The sequence below is a fragment of the Frieseomelitta varia genome, unplaced genomic scaffold (assembly GCF_011392965.1).
Source record: "Frieseomelitta varia isolate USP_RPSP 00005682 unplaced genomic scaffold, Fvar_1.2 scaffold_53, whole genome shotgun sequence".
Lineage (NCBI taxonomy): Eukaryota > Metazoa > Arthropoda > Insecta > Hymenoptera > Apidae > Frieseomelitta > Frieseomelitta varia.
The window spans coordinates 26,259-42,823 of NW_025110290.1; the positions used below are offsets into that span (position 1 = coordinate 26,259).

Here is a 16,565-nt window from a genome sequence, read left to right on the forward strand (position 1 = left end):
ATAATGTATAATTGTTAATTGTTAGTCGCTTCTGGGTGATCTGGATCGATCCAAAAATCGTTTCTCTACGTTTCCCTTACGTACGGCGTGTAAAACAACACCGTAATTACGCGCGAGTCAGTTTACAAAGTCGATAATTATGAAACTTTGGCATTCGAGGGACATCGTAGTAAATCGCAGCAGAGAACTTCGGACGCGCTCCAAGTTCGAATTTCGATGAAGTTGTCGACGGATCGTCGAAGAATCGTCTATGAATATCTCTCTCTCTCTCTCTCTCTCTCACACACTCTCTCTCTCTCTCTCTCTCTGCCTAAGCGCGGTGTGGAACTTACAACATACACGAATGATCAATTAACTCGATACAAAAGCTAAGTCTTTCCGTTGACAATTTTTGATTCACATATCACATACTGATCTGATAAAAGGAAAACCGGTTCGACACTTCTCGTTACGTTCGAAGATGACGCCGTCGGTTTTATCACATTATCCGTCTCGAACGCGATTACGTCAAATAATTCGAAATATCCGATACATGTATATTTATAGTAAACGTATATATATACGATATAGGATGTACGCATATTTATACATTCTCGTTACGTTACGCGGAAAAATCCATCTCGAAAATATATATAAAGGTTCAAACAGACTGTTCGGAGGGTGAGAAGGGGGGAGGGTGGGGAGGAACCAGCGGATCGTATCGACCTATTACCGGCTATCGAGAAAATTCTTATTTACACACGTAGCAGAGAACTTCGCCGCGCCTAACGCCAGCTTCTTTGCGCAAACTCGCGCAATTCCGGCTTACTCGCTTCCTCAACGACTCACGAGCTTCTCGCATGCTGAACGGGCGCGATGATTCGTTCGTTTCCCTTTTACGAAAGCTCTTCCGCTTTTACATGGTCATCCGCTGTAATGTTAAAGTTGACTATTAAACGAACAGTTGCCTGACGATCGTTTGCTGGGCGAAATAATAATCGCATCGTCCAGTAGGCTGCTGTCACGGCATATACAGTTTCAAGGAACGCCGACGCGACCGAGCGTCTCGAGAATGTAACGCGCGGTTACGCGCACGTTTGCAACAGCGTCGCCTCGAGGCTGCCGCGTTCGGTTTCAGACCGCTCGAGACGACGAGCCTGTTGCGTTTTCTGTAAACGTGCCTCGTTGCAGTCTTTGTCGTAGCTTCAGCGATGAAACGAACTGAACTCGATAGGAACAAGCAAAAAGGAGGTTCTCGAATCAGCGCAATAGACTCCGCCAAGACGGGCACACGCGATCCGAAACTCATTTGACGACGAATTTCGATCGAAATTCTCGCTTCCAAACGACTTGTCACGATATACATATACAGGGTGTCCCGGGATTTTCCCGCCAAGCTGCGAGAGCTTGTTCTAGGGGCCAAAAGAGGAAGAGAAAAATGTTATATGAAATTTGCGAATCGACGCTTTGTTACAGAGATATAATCAAAAATGGATAAACTTGGTATTTTACTGACTGTGAGTTTCAGTATTTCAGTCATTCCTTTTCTTTGCACGAGCCTGTTTCATGATTGGAAATGAGCGTCGATCAACACAGATCTATCCGATGTAACAACGTAAACCGGTACGTGGTATTTTGAAACAAAAGTTTACTCGACCGAAGTGACTTCGTACGAAGATCTTGCGCAGCGTATTAAAAATACTGAGACACTGCACAGAGCGATAAATTCAGTTTTTCATCGACGTCAAGCTTGTATCCGAGCAGAAGGACATCATTTTGAAATGAGTCCTTAAAAAATAGTGAGTAACTATTTATCATTATTTGTTTATATCTCTGTAACAAAGCGTTAATTCGCAAATTTCATATAACATTTTTCTTCTTCTTTTGGCCTCTAGAAGTTTGGCGGGAAAAACCCGGGACACCCTGTACAGAAGAAGAGAAAAGGGGAACGATTAACGAAAACACGTTTTCTTGAATTGGTTTAGAAACACGTGTAGATACATCGAATCTACGTCAACGAAACGGGTACCGGTGTCGCCTAGCGTATGCCGTTTGGAACCAAATTTTTCGATGGACTGTGGACCGTGTTTTATAGTATCGTTCGACCTGGACTGATCTTTGCTCTCGACGCAAGTCTGTCGCAGCCAATCCCGTAGATTCCACGTTCTCTCCATCAGGTTCGAGGGATTTTTCTCAACGGTGCAAACGCTGGTGGTGAAACCGCTGTTAGGGCCATATTGGGCGATGATGTTTTGCGTGTTAGGCGTTGGTGGCTGCGTGACTGTTAACTGAGACAGAATGTTCGACTGAATATTCGGGGTGCCGAATGTCCCTGAAAAGAGTTTAGGCGACGTTAGAAATCTTCTCCGCGACGTTGTCCAAACGACGGACCCGTGCTCACCTTGTATGTTATTCGACTCGGCCGTAAGATGATGGAAACGTAGCCATCGCAAATAAGAGTACATCAATGTCGGCGGCGGTGGTACGTTCGTGTCCTGGCGTTTATTCAGCACGCCCCAGATCTCACGTATTTCCGAGTTTAGGTTTTCCAGGTTGGCAATGATTTCCGTCGACTCCTGGTAGTGATCCGGTTTGTCTGAGTACGAAGGATCAAGACCACAAGATCGAAAACAAATTCTTGAGTGGAAAGAAATGAACGAAAAGGGGCAGGCAGCGGTTGGTTCGAGCGGACCGAGTGGGAAATAATTTGTGAAAACAAACCAACAAATTTAACGAAGGAGTGGGAGGCAATCAAAGAATATATAACTGACAGCGGGATAGAAAGAGGGAGAATCTGTCGGATTCTCTTACCTATGAACGTGTCGGTTGTCAAATCGGTTGAACTGATACCACTGCTCACGCTGGACATATCGCTCAACGTCAGTTCCTCGTTCTTCGCCGCAGTCGCGTCGTTTTCGTTGGTTTTCGCATTAACCACTCGTTCCAGGGATTGTTCCAAATGCCTCAGATGGATCACTTTCTCGCCCAGGAGGCTCTTGGTTCGATGCAAATTCACTTCCATGTCCGAGAGCTCGCGTTCCTCCTGAATACGAAAATTAATAGATTGATTGCCTGTAGGTCATCTAGGTAACTATGGTTTCTATTCTTGTAAATATCTTAGCACAACTAACAAAGTAAAACGAATACTATTGGTAAAAATATATATATATTAAATACGATATCTTAGGAAAATTTCGTGTGACGTAGTTACACACTAGAAAGCAGTCAAAATGACTAATTTCTAATTTTCTATGGAAATTTCACATATTTACAGCAGTGTATTTTACACTCGAGTGACTTTTAATCAAATACATTAATAGAAGCTTGTATCCTTTGTTGCGTTATTAATTTTTTCTTGTACCTTGCGCTTGAATTTCTTTGCTATAAATATTATACATTTTCGTCGGTAGTTCTAGCGTTGAGGTAGCTATACCTTAATTAATTGCTCGAGGGATGCTCGAACGCTACGTTGCTTCCAAGCCCTCTGTCGTCCCTGGAACACGTTCTCTTGGTGACGAAGTGCCTCCCGAGCCCTCTTCACTGAATCTCTTTCGACGTGAATCCGATGCCGGAAGAACTCCAGCTCCGAAGAGGCGTTCACCGGTGCTAAAAAATCGAGCAAAATCCTTTCCGATGCCATCGTTATTAGCTCGTACACAGGCAATGCCGGTAAACGCGGCGTGCAAGAAGAAAAAAAAAAAAAAGTGTAACGAAATAAAGGAGAAAAACCAACGAGGACACGCTCGAGTCGTGACGATAGGAAAGAAATTAAAAATCTAATTGTGCACTTACGAGCGGGTGAGAGAGTACAAGCCGCTAGCTAAAGTAGAGTGTATAGATGCCTAGGAGGGGAAAAAAAAAACAAATAATAATCCAGTCTTAAATTTAAGAGATAAAAATGAAAATATTGGCAATTACGAGAAATAAATTACTGATAAAAAAAGAGATCCACATTTATATCGGATTATACAAATGAATCGGAATAATGAAAGCGATTAAGCTGTGAATTTTAATTGATATACCATTTAAACCAGAAAATAAATGAATATACAATGTGTTCTCAATGACACAACCAGAAATGATTCTAGATTAAAAAATAAGCCGAAAGAATCACTAGTCAGAATAGAAGGTTCTTCCATCCGCGAAATTAAGTCAGAAGCTTCATTTTCGAAGAATATTCAACTTCAACGCCTAGTCAAGTCGATTCTTAATTAAACACGTTCAAAGTCCTCCTTATTTCCTTGAAAACAGGATTTGAACGGAAAAATTTTCATTTACTTTTGCACGTAACAAGCTCCTGTGTCTAATCTAGAATTAACCAAATTCAAGTATACTTGATAAATTTTCAAACTCAAATGTCTTTTTGTAAACGGAGCTTTAAATGAAAAAATTTTATTCTGAGACTTATTTTTTCATCTAGAATCGCCACCTTGGATCGGGAACACACTTCGTCCGTTTTTAGAACATTCACATTGCTAAAAAAAAAATATATATATATATATATATATATATATATATATATATCTCCCGAAGAGAGTTACCTTTGTCTTGGAAAGGATATCGCAATGTATAGGCCGTTTCGTTGCTTGGCAACTGATCACCGAGATCCTCGAGCTTTTCCAATTGCTTCCTAATGTTCTCGACCGGATTCTCGAGATTGTTGTTATTGTTATTAATATTGTTTCCGGTGGCAGCGGTAGGTTTCGCGGCGGTGGTCACTTTCTTGCTGATATTCTTCTGCGTGGTGGTCGTGTTCGCGTTCGTCTCGCTGGCGATGCTCGTGTCGTCGGAATGGAATCTCACGTTCTTCGCGTTCGACGTAGCTGCGCTCTTCTGAAACCCCGAGTTCGCCTTCTGAGCGTTCGGTTCGTTCGGATCGTGTAATTTTTCCGACAGCTCGCTCGTGGTCGTCTGAGTCTCGTGCGCTTTACTGTTCGTCGTCGCCGAGCTCGAGTGCGCGTTTCGTAGTGGGTTACTGCGAGCACGATTTAAGGCCTATAGCCAGACATTAGGGCGAATCGCATGAACATGAGGGAGTACCTTCACAGTTTCTATTTCGCTACGCAAATAACAAAATCTCAAACGACTGTCAATCGTCATTTACAAACAGATATGTATATATATATATGTTGGATTTTGTCATCGAAACACGAGAAACATACACGGTGTACAAGGGTAACGAACGTGCTCCGTCAAGAGTGACATCAACTATGAAGGTACTGGAATCGGTGACGAGGAGAATGGATGTGCAAGAACTTAACACTAACAGCGAACACCAATGATGTAAATACCAAATATAGATATAAATATCGTAAACACGTAGGTGAAAAAGAAAAAAAGAAAAAAAAAAGAAAAAAGAGCTGTGCTTCCGACCGATTTGTTAAAGTCATGGCACGTACAAGTAGTTCAGAGCGCGAGCCAACACGTCAACCATTCGCGATTCAATTCGTTTCTCTGATCTCACGCGCCCTCCTCTTGTACAACGTCGCTACACAATCGCGCGACATCCTAAAATATTGCAATGAGATTGCCGAGTGTTGCAGCAACTATTACTGGAAAAGCAAAACCGTGCCGACCGGGAGGGAAATTGGCGAAGCTAATCAGATCTGAGCTCGAACTCACTTTTGTTCGGACGATTCGGTCCTGTCGGTTCTCGTTCTCGTGGACGTTGACCTCTCGGTCTCCGAGGCCGTCGTGTATCCCTCCTTCCTTTTGCTCCTCTTCTCGAGAGCCAAACGAACCTCCTTTTTCAGCTTCATATACTTCTCCTTCAACGCGACGTACTTGTCCTGTAGCAGCCGCTTTTCACAGCGCATCTTTTCGAATTCGCTATCTTTCCCCGTCTGCTTCTTCGCTTCTTTTTCCGCCTCGCGCCAGAAATCGGCCCGGATCTCCTCCAACCGCTGATTGTACATCTTGCGAGTGCGATCCTCCTGAAATCGTAACAGCGAATTCTTCTTCTTTAAGTCATCTTTTCCTCGAGCTCCTCGTTTCTCGTTGCGTCGGGAATAAATTGGAGTAATTCTTTCAGATGCATGCGTGTATCAATATACAGGCTGTCCACAAAGTCTCTTTACAATTTCAAAAATTTATTACAAAGGCAAATGAAAAGACAGATAAGTGGAAATTATTACAAAATGAGACGTATATATTTAAGTTTCTCTTTTTCCTTGTTCATCAAGATAGTACTCGATTTCTTGCCATGTTCGTTGAAGCATACTCTCATCATTGGTGGCAATGGCATCGGTGATCCTCTGCTTTAGATCCTCTGCGATATCTTATATTTTTGTTCGATACACGACATCTTCAACATATCGTGTCAGTGTCAGTTTATTACAAAGACAATTGATGAGATATTTTTGTTCCATGTACTCAGTGGTTATCAAGGTTTTTATCACATTGCATTTCAGGTACCCTGTCGATGAATAAGATACTGTTAAATGAACTCCTTACAAAATGGCTATTACTCAAGAGAAGGTACAGTGTGAATTATAGTTTATTGAAACCAAATCGGATCTGCAGACTTAGTGAAACTTCAGAACTAAGTATGGAAGAGGTCCACCGTCACGTCCATCGATTCGTGCATGGCACAAGAAATTTATAGGGACAGGAACATCTGAAGAAAACATTGATCGAGTACCTTCTTGATGTGCTTTGTGCAACTAATGGTGCCCATTAGAGATGTATTAAATGAGGCAGAAAAAAACTTAACTATATACGTCTCATTTTGTAATAATTTCCACTTATCTGTCTTCCATTTGCCTTTGTAATAAATTTTTGAAATTGTAAAGAGACTTTACGGACACCCTGTATATAATCAACATATCGTGTCAGTTTAGGTGTGAGCATTAACATAAGAATGTGGATTCGAGATACTACTTGTAATATTTCCGAATGCGACAAGAATTTAGAAGCATTTGTGTTAAAGTTACTCTACGAGAATAGCTCGAACAATTGTGGACGAAGTTAGGGAATCGAATGTCGTATTTATTTACGTCAAAGTAGCTGGTAATTGCGTTCGCGGAAAAAAAATTACGTCTAACGAGTTAACTAACCATATTGCATAACGTTCGTCGTTCGTATTATATACATAACCCGATGTCCTTAAGAAGCAATGGACGTTAAAATAGTAATAACAAAAAGAAGCGAAAAAAAAGTTCAGCAAAAGTGCAAAATTACACGAAGACATCGTCGACTCACATTGGTTCTAAAATCGCGCAGAATTTCAACCAAGCGATTCTCGTGTTTCTCCGTGATTTTTGAAATGCTCTCCCTCTGCTGCACACGCAACTGAGAGCGTACTTCGTCGAACTCTTTGTCCAGTTCCATCTTCATGGCTTTGATTCTCGCGGAGTGTTGTTTCGTCAGTTTGATCTCGCTGAGCTTCGCAAGTTTCTCCTCGTCCAGGTCGCGTTCGTGTTCGTTCTCCAATTTCCCTATCTCCTGGTTCCGCAGTTCCAACAGCTCGCCCTTTCTTTCATCGAGTTCCGTCTTTAGATTAGCAAGAATCTCTTGTCTCTCCTTTTCGTAACATATTTCCAATTCGGTCTTTACCTTCCTCAAGTTTTCCAATTTAGCCTCGTCCATCTCGGCGATCAACTTTTGAATCTCTCGTTCCTCCTTGAAAAAAAAAGAGAGAGAGAGAGAGAATGATAACGATCGTGCAACAATTTGAAAGTTAGATCAAACGACGTTGTGAAATACCTTCTCGACCATTTTCCGTCTCAAATCCTCCAACTTGTCGCTCAAGTTTTTCTCTAGCTGCTTCTTCTGCTCCACGTAATTCTCCTCCAGCTCCCTCTTCGTTTGCTCCAGCTTATCCTTGTACTCCTTTCTCAAGGCTTCGATCTCCCTCTGATGCTCCTGGCTCAATTTCGTTTTCGCTTCCTCCAAGTCCTTGCTCTGCTCCTGCTTCCCGTCAGCCTCGCGACAATGTCTAGGAAAGTCCGAGGTACCATCGTCGGTTTGTTCGTTTCTCGAGAAATCGACTTTCGACTTGCTCTTCCGGCGCGCGTCAGAATCGGAAATGTGCTCGATGGCCTCGCTCTTGGAGTTCCTGCTTTGCTCCAGTTTCCCACCACCTCCAGTTTCGCCGCGTTCCTTCTCCGCGTGGTCGAGCTCGCGATAAACTCTAGGAACGTCCGAGGTGTCGTCGTCGTCGGTTTGCTCGTTCCGCGGGCAATCGACTTTTGATTTGCTCCTATGGCGCACCTCCGAATCACTGAACTCGGTGGTCTCGCTTTTCGATATCAGATCGATATTTTTGATTTTATTGAATTTATTGGTATACGTGTAATCGAGGCTGCTCTCCCTCGACAAGCTCTCCCCGGACAGACTGTCCCTGGTCATTTGCATGCGATGCTCCTTCTCGGAAACGTTCTGAAGGACAAATCGTTTACGATGCTCGTTCTCCGGGACGTTCCGAACGACGAACCTCTTGCCCACGATTTTCTCCGACGACGGACTCCTTTTCACGTTACTACCGTCGTCCTTATCCTCGGATTCCTCTTTCGACTCGCCGCTGAATCTTTGGCAACTCGATTTCTGCGACAACGGGGTCCAATCGATGTCTTGGTTCGAAAGACCTATCTGAACCTCCTCCTGTTCCTCCGACTCGGACTCGGAGTCGTCCTCGGACCTCGAATAGGTGAACCTGATGTCCAATTCTTTTTCTATGTCGAAGCGCACGCTTTTCCGTTCTTCGTCCACTGGTCTGTCATCTGTTGGTAACCGGTAAAAAAAGAATTCAATAATTCGCGACAATGTGACAGTAACGCTACATGCATGTTACCTTACCATCTTCCGACTGTTTCTCCCTGAGAATCGATTTCAACTTGTCCCCGCCGACGTTGCTGCTCTCGTCCGGGATCAGCATGGTCCTGAAGTCGTCCAGTTTAGCACCTTCGTGACTGGGAGTAGTGTCCCTGCTCCTGTTGCTCTTCAGAAACATAGTCCCCCCGCCACTCAGAGTCAGTTCCTTCTGTTGGCCAAACTGGCTCGGGTGCTTCTCCTTGTCGAACTTCTCAGACTTTTCAGACTTTTCCGACCTGGCCAACGCGGTGACACTGAGCTTATCGATGTCGATGATATTTTCTTCGGAGCTAAACCTACTGGACAACTGTTCCCAGTCTTTCTCGTGTCTCGGGCTGAGAGACTCCGATCTCTTCAACACTTCCTTTAGATCTATCTCGTGTTTCGGCATGGCAGACGTGGTCGTGTCGACAGCGGCGGTTGACGCGACCGTTTCCAAAAGCTTAGGACACTCGTAGAACCTCGGATCTTGAAACCTGAGGTTCGTGTAGTCCCTGGCGGCTCTGTTGGTCGCCAGGGGATTATCAATTTTCAACTGTTGTGTCTCTTGGCCCGCGAGATCTTTCTTCCTCGCGCCATCCGTTTTCTCAAACTTTTTCAATGGTGTCAACTTGGTAGGTATCCTGGTTGGCGGCGGATTGGTCTTGACAGATTGTTTTACGGAGGCTTCCTTCGCCGAGGAAGCCTCCTTGGGCAAAGTTGCTTCCTCGTGCGACTCGAGATCCTTCGCTGTTGTCTTCGAGTCCTCTTCTACTGATCAGAAAACACACTTTACATAGATTCCTGACGCTGTGTGTCGCTACGCTGTGTGTCGAGAGAGGAAAAGCTCGGAAGAGATAAGAGTCGATGGTCGTTGCAAGGATCAGAGAAAGAACGCGGGCAAACTTTTCCCCGCTCACGATGACCCTCTCGAGTGAAAAGAGCCGACAGCGTCAACGTTCTCTCGCGAGCGAGTCAACGACTGTTTTCTCCTCTTTTTTCCACTCTTTCTTTTTTTTTTCTTCTCTTTTTTTCCTCTTTTTAACACTCGCAACAGAGTCGAGAGAGGGACAGCGATGAAATGGATAAGAAAATATGCCTAGAAAGCTCGAAAGTGTGCGAAAGCGATTATTATTAACAGCAAAGAGCGCAATGTTGCATCTAAAACGTTACGCCTTCTTTTTCCCTCCCGCCATCCCCTTTCGTGACGATTTTCTTTTGCTGCTCGAAAAAAGACAAAAGGCAAGCGAATGCTAAATAGCGTCGAATTTGTTACACCGATTCAGGAGACTTTGAACGGACAAAACGTGTCATTTCGCAAAAGAGATAGGTGTGTATAGAAATGAACGACCGTGTCAGTCGTAACAAGGGAAAGTAGATAACGAATAGGTCCGTGTATATATACGTGACAACATCGATACACGACGAATTCACTAACAGGTGATACCATCGAGTAGGAAGTATGTATTTACTTATAGACCTTGCTGCTTTACAACTTCTGATTAAATTCTCTATCGCATATTTCTACTCTTCGCTCGAATTAAGATATTTCTGTATCAAAGAGCAAATTTCTTCCGTCGTGCAACTAACAAATAATGTTTTACAACTGTTCCACTTTTTATCTTTCATCGAGAGTTTGTTATTAATTCATTATTAACTCGGAATCGCAATAAAATATCATTAATCGACGTGAAACACGACTCACCGCGAATCTTTCCCATCGGCACGCGTCGCAGTGAGCGGGGAATATTATTTTTCCTATACGGTTACCAAGAGCCCACGATAGGATCAGATTTAAAGAAACTTTGCCCTTTAGACTAGCACGCCTTTGATCTGCTGCTGTTTCCGGCGTGAGAAAAAAGGAAAAAAAAAAAAAAGAAAGAAAGAAAAGAATATCAAAGGGAACGAACTGCCAACAAATATTGACTTTTCACAGCCGTATAGCTCTGTCTAGGCCACAAAAGCCACGAATTGACGCGGCTTTAAACAGTGCTTTCCATTCCTGGCTAATGATAGAGCTCTATGCAATTCAGTGACAATATTTCGAACGAAAGACACGGTCTCGTAAAAGTTCATCGTAATGTCGTTGTTTCGTTATTAGAAAAAAAAAAGAAAAAAAAGAAAGAAAAAATTTAATAAAATTCGCCAGTTGAACCCCTTTGAGCGATGACCGTGTCAGCAGCTTTCGAGCGAGAGACGGCAAAGATCGCAACATCGACTGAATGATTCGCGTTCGATGGATGGGGACGCGATAATTGGACGGATCCACGTTCAAGCAACCATTATGTACTTTCACGAGCGAGTGCACCGACACGTGAGTACCACGAACGAACGTGCAAGGACCGGCTCGAAAGATTTTCAAGGGTTCTCTCCACGCGCGTCCGCATCCAGCCGAAGATATCGCGCGACAAATTTGCTCGTGTCGTCCTCGAAACGATCGCAGCGAACAACTTTCAACCTCGGTTCGTTCACTGGCCACGTTCTACGAGAAACAAAATCGAACATTGACGAAAGAATTAATTCACACTCGAGGAACGATTATCGTGTTTGTTGCGCAAAGGCAAACGGGGGAAAGTGGCACGTCGATAAGATTAACGCTGAACGGCGAATCGATACACGTATTGGCAAATAATTAATAAACGAAGGAGTTTCGGTCGCGCGATTCTATCGCGTTACACGCACGCGAATCGAAATGTTACATAAAGCTTGAACCGAGAAACTTACACGCTGTGCGCGACGTTACGTAAAATACTCGAGCCAACAAACCAGAGGCTCGGCGAGCTGCGGTCATTGGAAAAGAAGCGGTCTGTAATTGCACGAACTCGATGCTCCAAGGTCGAAAGCGAGAAGATATTCCCTCTTTTACGTAATTGGCGCGAATCTGCTGGATGTTCGTGTGCGGCCGAACGCGACAATTACGAAATCGAAATTGAAGAAATCGAGAAGACGGCGAGAATGAATTTCAGAGACAGTGGCCGATCTGTTTCGCCTGCAAAAACCTAAAAATACGAATTGACGCGATTGACGAGAAGCCAGTCCCCGGTTTTCATTGGCAAACAGGTCCTCGTTGTTTTGATAGCGGAGGCTTGGCACCGCAGAGCAGATGATACACACTGCTAGATGCAATTAAGCGAGACGAGAGATTCACGTAAAATGAGAAACTTTGGCAATTGAAGCCTTTGGCGAAAGCAGATGTTTTTCGAAACGTGCACCGTCTGGTTAATCGCACCATGGGCAAACTGTTGCGTTTTCGACTTCGACAGCGACACGATTCAACGACACGAAAATTCACGGGCACGCGTCCAATTTCGAAAAAGAGAAAGAACAAGGAAGCAACGAAAGTTCGATCTCTGAGCAGGTGCGATTGTCTTTTATCTTGTTTACACGCGTTTGCGTTCGATAAGTTCGAATGCAAGAGATATCGACACGACGCAGGCCAAAACACATATCGTTGAAACGCTTATGCTGTTATCGTTGTAAAAGTCAGAGTCGGAAAACCAGAAAGAAAAAAGTTTGTTGCTCGTTGCGAATCGTGGGGATTTTTATACCGATTTTTACGAAATAACAATTACAGCAGTCTGTGTCCATTTCGAGTGCGGGAGGTTTAACCCTTTGCACGACTCTCTTACCGCACTATCTGGCACAAAGATACAAAAGAAAAATAATCATGCCATTACGATTCGATGATACGCACATTATGCTTTATTTATACACCATGATCTACATACATGTACAAAACGCGAATATAGAGCGTGGTTCGATAAATAATCTACCCCGTTTAGTTTGGAGTAGCCAGTCGTCGAATAAATAAAAAAATATTACATCGTGTGTCATTTTGTGATCAGTCTTCTCGTCGGCTCTACACGTTCTACAACTCTACGATGACTATGAAATACTATACTATAGTATAGTAAATACTACGGTATAGTATACTGTTTCATAGTCTGCTTACTTATATTTCTGAACTAATTTAAACTTACTACAGTACGAAAAAGTACTGTAGTAGACTATATGAAATACTATATTACAGTACGGTAAATATAGTATATAGTATTATACTATAAATATAATACTATATACTATAAATACAGTGTATGGTATTATAGTATAGTAAATACTGTATATAGTAATGTGCCGGTCGCAGAACAAGAGGCAAGCACAAATTGTGCCATTCGATAACAACACTCGCGATCTATCCTTCTATCGGCTAATTGCGTACTAATAAAGAGGAGTGGATGATGCATCGGTTAATCAGTCTTTGTCTCTATCTAAAGCGCTAAGTGCAATCAAGTGATAACAGTCCATGTGCAAAGGGTTAATCCTATATTTTCCATTCAGCCGTAATGACGAGGCAATCCGTACCAACGCTGATTTGCCTGGGATTACCAGGTCTAGCGTTGCCAGCCCTGGCTTGCTCGACCATCTCCTTGTACACAGCGTCCAGAGGATGTTGCCAGGTGGTGATTCCGGTGGATGCCTGATAGTAGTACCAGGCGCCGCTGGTCTCGTGGAAGCATGGTAACCATCCCTTCGGGAGGGCCGCCATCAGGCCCTCCCGAGCCAAACTCAGGAGGTGCGGTTCTGTGTCCGGGTCGATTCCCAAGCGCCTCGCATATTCGAGCACCTCTGGAAAAAGCACACGTGCTCCATTAGTTGATTACAAAACAGGGCGGTGGACCGTGAGCCTCGTTCGGGACGCATGGGTATTAATTTGCCTGGAAACGTGCACTTACTGCCTTACGTTTCTCGTTCCGACCTTCTAACGCCCGTGTACACACATACGTGTCCATCGAGCGTTTTCCTTTTTTTTTTTTTCTTTTTTTTCTTTTTTTTTTACGAAACGTTGAACAAGGTCAAGGATTTGCGAAGAACAAAGACGAGCAGAAAATAAAAGAAGTTCTCCGCTCGATAACTTCTATGCGGGCATCGTTTGATTCCTCCGAGTACCGTTCACGCGACGAAACCCCGACGAGGATGGATTTTTACACCTTGTCGCGGAATGGAATTTATAAACTATTGGGTACTATAAATATCCATAGTCGATAAGTAACGAAGGAAAGCATTAACAAGCTGGTGACACGAGTAATTTCAAGGTTCTCTGGGCAGCTGTACGCAAAGTGTAACGATGTACAATCGACTGTAGACAAGGTGGAAGTACACGTGGCAATATGGAACTCGGAAAGAGAAAATTGCGAAAAGTATTATCTATTAACATTAGCCACAATACAACCGAGCGTAAAGTAAAAGCTTCCCTCGTAACAAGGAACTGACGTGTCAAATTGCAAGTCAGTTAATGATAAATTAAACATTCGTCGATCGGTATTCCCATTATGTTTGTCTGAATAAATTTAAAACTGATCCATATTAATCAACTTTATTATACTGTTATAAAGTTGCCTGTACGTACAGGTGAAGGACCTAAAATTAATCGGCTCCAAATATTGACCAGCAGAATTACTAGGAGAACGTAATAAATCGAAGACGCATAAAAAAAAAAAAAAAAAAAGAAATGAATCCAATAATTATACCATTCTGTTTAATTATACATTTCGTCGCGTCAGAGATACGTCAATTGCTTCTCAATTATAATTTACGCTCGAGTTCAGTTAAAACGCGAGAACTCGGATCGGCAAACATCGAGCCCGTTTATTGATTTCCATCTGCAACAAAAGAGCTGCTTTTTTTTCCCATGAGTTCGTCTACCTTTATTAACATCCGGGCATCCGTTTGCGATTCGTTCGCACGGCAATTAATTGCAGCGGCCATAAAGTCACGTTCGGAAGCGACTGAAATAACGCAGTTCAACGGAAGTGGAAACAACGTGAACGATGAAATATTCATTTAACAGCCAGGCAGCCGAACATTCGAGCTTGAATGCTTTGCACTTTCTTGGCAAAGTCAAACCGCGACGACAGCGGTACAAAAGAGGGCCGATTAAAAATTCCATCATGGAAGTCTTTGACAGGTGGCTCCGGGCACGGGGGAAACCGCCACGCATCTGTCTTTCACGCGGTGGATAAAATTTCGTAGCCATGACAGTGGCAACGGGCGAACATTTCGCTGACATTTTGCAAGAATAATCGCGCGAAATTTACAAGATAATCCGCGGCGTGAATTCTACTTACTACCGTTCGTTCGACGGGGGACTTTGTCTCATGTAAATCTAACCGGTGGTACAGATAGCAAGGGTGGAGGTCCTCGAGGCTTATGACAAAACTTTCGCCGCACTGCGGATTCTATTGATTTTCCTCGCCATGCTAGGGGTACGAGCTCAGTGTTCCCGTCCGACCAGGGTGTAAATAAACAAGGAAACTCACCGCCGAAACTATTCGACCTTTTGTCGCTTTGTCCCTGACTTTTTGCATATCAAGATTATTGTGAAGATTTTTTTTTCGCCCCGGTCATTGGCTCGCGAGCAAACTTAGGTTGGCCTTTCCCCGAGTATACTTTTTGTTTTCAAGTCGTCATTTTTCTTTCTTTCTCTCTCTCTCTCTCTCTCTCTCTTTCTTTTTTCTTTCTCTCTCATATGTCGAAAGATGAGCGTAAAGACGTCGCAATCGTAAAATTCGTATAAAAAGACGGCCTAAGATCCTACGTTTTAAAAAGATACGTGTTCTCGAAATGGCGACTCGTAAAAAAAAACACGAGAAACCTGTAAAAACTGCGTGCTGTTTCTCTGGATCGTGAACACTCGGGAAAATACTTCCCCGACGTTTTCTTTTTCCACGGGACACGTTGACCAAATGCTCGGTGTGCATTGTTTAACCATTGGCTAAACTAATTAACTGTTTCGTGGTCCGAGTCGTCGATAACCCCGAGGAACCGGACGGAGGGTGAACAAACGCAACATGACGAAACAAATCGGCGATTGCCGAATCGTTCGTTTCCAAGGATTGACGAGAGGCAGAAAAAGAACGAAGGAAAGGGGAAAAGGAAAAAGGAAAAAGAAAAAACCAAGAAAGAGAGAGGAAGGAAGGGAGGGAGGGAGGAGGGGGAGGGGGTGGGGAGGGAGCTGAAATCGTGGATGACAATCGGCGGCGAGCGAAGAAAACCACCCGGTGGTGCTACATCGATCGAGAACGCGAGGGAGGAAATGTGAGAAAATGTGGATCGAGCGAGTACACGGTTGTTCACGTACCTTCGTCTGACGGATTCGAGGCGCCGTCGAAGATCTCCTTGCATACAATCGTGGCTGCGCTCTCCTGAGAAATGCTCATGCTAGCGCGAACAGCCGTATCCCAAGTGTAAGAGGTTCACATAACACGTCAAACGCGGACGTGCCTGGACATCGGGCAATACACCGAAGAGTCGCGTGGACCGATGAACGTCATTTTCCGTAACGACCGACGCGTGCACGCGAGACGTTTTCGCTCCGCTGACGAGGCCTGTCGCCGACGACCGTCAACGTTCAATTCGACTTGAACGTAGGCGGTGGAAGGAGGAGCGCGAGCACGAAGCGTACAGCGCCCCCGGTAGCCTGACCTCGAACTAGGCCAATGATAAGGAAACGAGTTACAGCCAGCGGCAACTGTCTTATCGATTAACCGAAAAGCCTGCATACCGTTCTTGTTGGCATCGCCGCGCGGGAAATATCTCGATCCAGCTGCACCGACTTCCACTCGGTCTTTTTCCCCCCTTTTTTTTTTCTGTTCCCTCCCCCGTTTCTTTTCCTCTTATTATATAGGTTGATTCGCATCGCGGAGAATTGGAGTGGAACGCGCCCCCGCGTTCGGCGAAACCGTGAAGAGAATAGGCCGACCGAAATGGAGATGACCTCGCCGCATCGACTCTACTTG

At 44.1% G+C, this 16,565-nt stretch overlaps 1 protein-coding gene across 11 annotated transcripts; it reads right to left on the bottom strand.

Moving 5' to 3' along the window:
• Positions 1-342: 342 nt before the first annotated feature.
• LOC122533427 (centrosomal protein of 164 kDa) lies at positions 343-16,202 on the bottom strand. 11 transcript variants are annotated; one of them, XM_043663088.1, is made up of 12 exons: positions 15,908-16,199; positions 13,132-13,395; positions 8,776-9,543; positions 7,684-8,702; positions 7,180-7,599; positions 5,602-5,912; positions 4,521-4,954; positions 3,413-3,585; positions 2,791-3,022; positions 2,381-2,575; positions 2,086-2,311; positions 343-910 (listed from the first exon to the last, which is right to left on the bottom strand). In XM_043663088.1, the coding sequence occupies exons 1-12, from the start codon at positions 15,984-15,986 to the stop codon at positions 904-906; spliced, it is 4,128 nt and encodes a 1,375-aa protein (XP_043519023.1). In that variant the 5' UTR covers positions 15,987-16,199; the 3' UTR covers positions 343-903. The 11 variants fall into 11 exon arrangements, 9 of the variants coding, with proteins under 9 accessions (XP_043519023.1, XP_043519019.1, XP_043519022.1 ...); XM_043663084.1 differs by having other exon boundaries at positions 343-1,344; positions 1,915-2,311; XM_043663087.1 differs by having other exon boundaries at positions 343-2,311; positions 7,684-8,699; positions 8,776-9,540.
• Positions 16,203-16,565: the final 363 nt, after the last annotated feature.